The sequence below is a fragment of the Penaeus monodon genome, chromosome 23 (genome assembly GCF_015228065.2).
Source record: "Penaeus monodon isolate SGIC_2016 chromosome 23, NSTDA_Pmon_1, whole genome shotgun sequence".
In the NCBI taxonomy this organism is placed as follows: Eukaryota; Metazoa; Arthropoda; class Malacostraca; order Decapoda; family Penaeidae; genus Penaeus; species Penaeus monodon.
In genome coordinates this window covers 8,934,946-8,935,419 of record NC_051408.1, presented here as the reverse complement: position 1 = coordinate 8,935,419, position 474 = coordinate 8,934,946, and the positions used below count along the sequence as shown (strand labels likewise).

Genomic DNA, 474 nt, shown 5'->3' with positions numbered 1-474 from the left:
CATATAATCCCACACACTTTCATACCTTCACTTTGCATATGCAACTTTATTACTTATGTTTTTGTACACTATAACTAAGGAGTATATATACACTAATAATTATTAGAAAGGCAATAGGTACATAAATCCAACGATTAATGATAAACTGATATTCTTGAACATTTATTCTGTAGTATTAATGTCATTAACATATATTTGATAATGTATTGTTTAATATGGTAATAGGAAAGTATAAGTATTACAGGAGCATAGATACAGCCCTATATTGAAGAAAGTCAGAACTATTTGGCAGATGCATTACATGTAAGTAAGTAATACTCTTACAGGGACGCCAAGATAGCAGCCCTAGAGAAGACAAGTCAGGAAAGCGAGCGGCGCATCGCCCAGGCCAAGTCAGAGAAACTGCGGCACATGGATGAGATACACAACATGAACAAGAAGCAGACGGAGTACGAAGCGAGGTGTGTGAGGGAA

The 474-nt window shown here is 36.3% G+C and overlaps 1 protein-coding gene across 3 annotated transcripts in view; it reads left to right on the top strand.

Moving 5' to 3' along the window:
* Nucleotides 1-474, top strand: part of LOC119587785 (angiomotin-like protein 1) — a gene marked incomplete at its 3' end in the record, with an annotated part of 21,952 nt that overhangs the window by 17,225 nt on the left and 4,253 nt on the right. For all 3 annotated transcript variants that reach the window (XM_037936483.1, XM_037936481.1, XM_037936482.1), the window contains 1 exon segment: nt 327-461. In XM_037936483.1, coding sequence (XP_037792411.1) covers nt 327-461 — 135 coding nt within the window.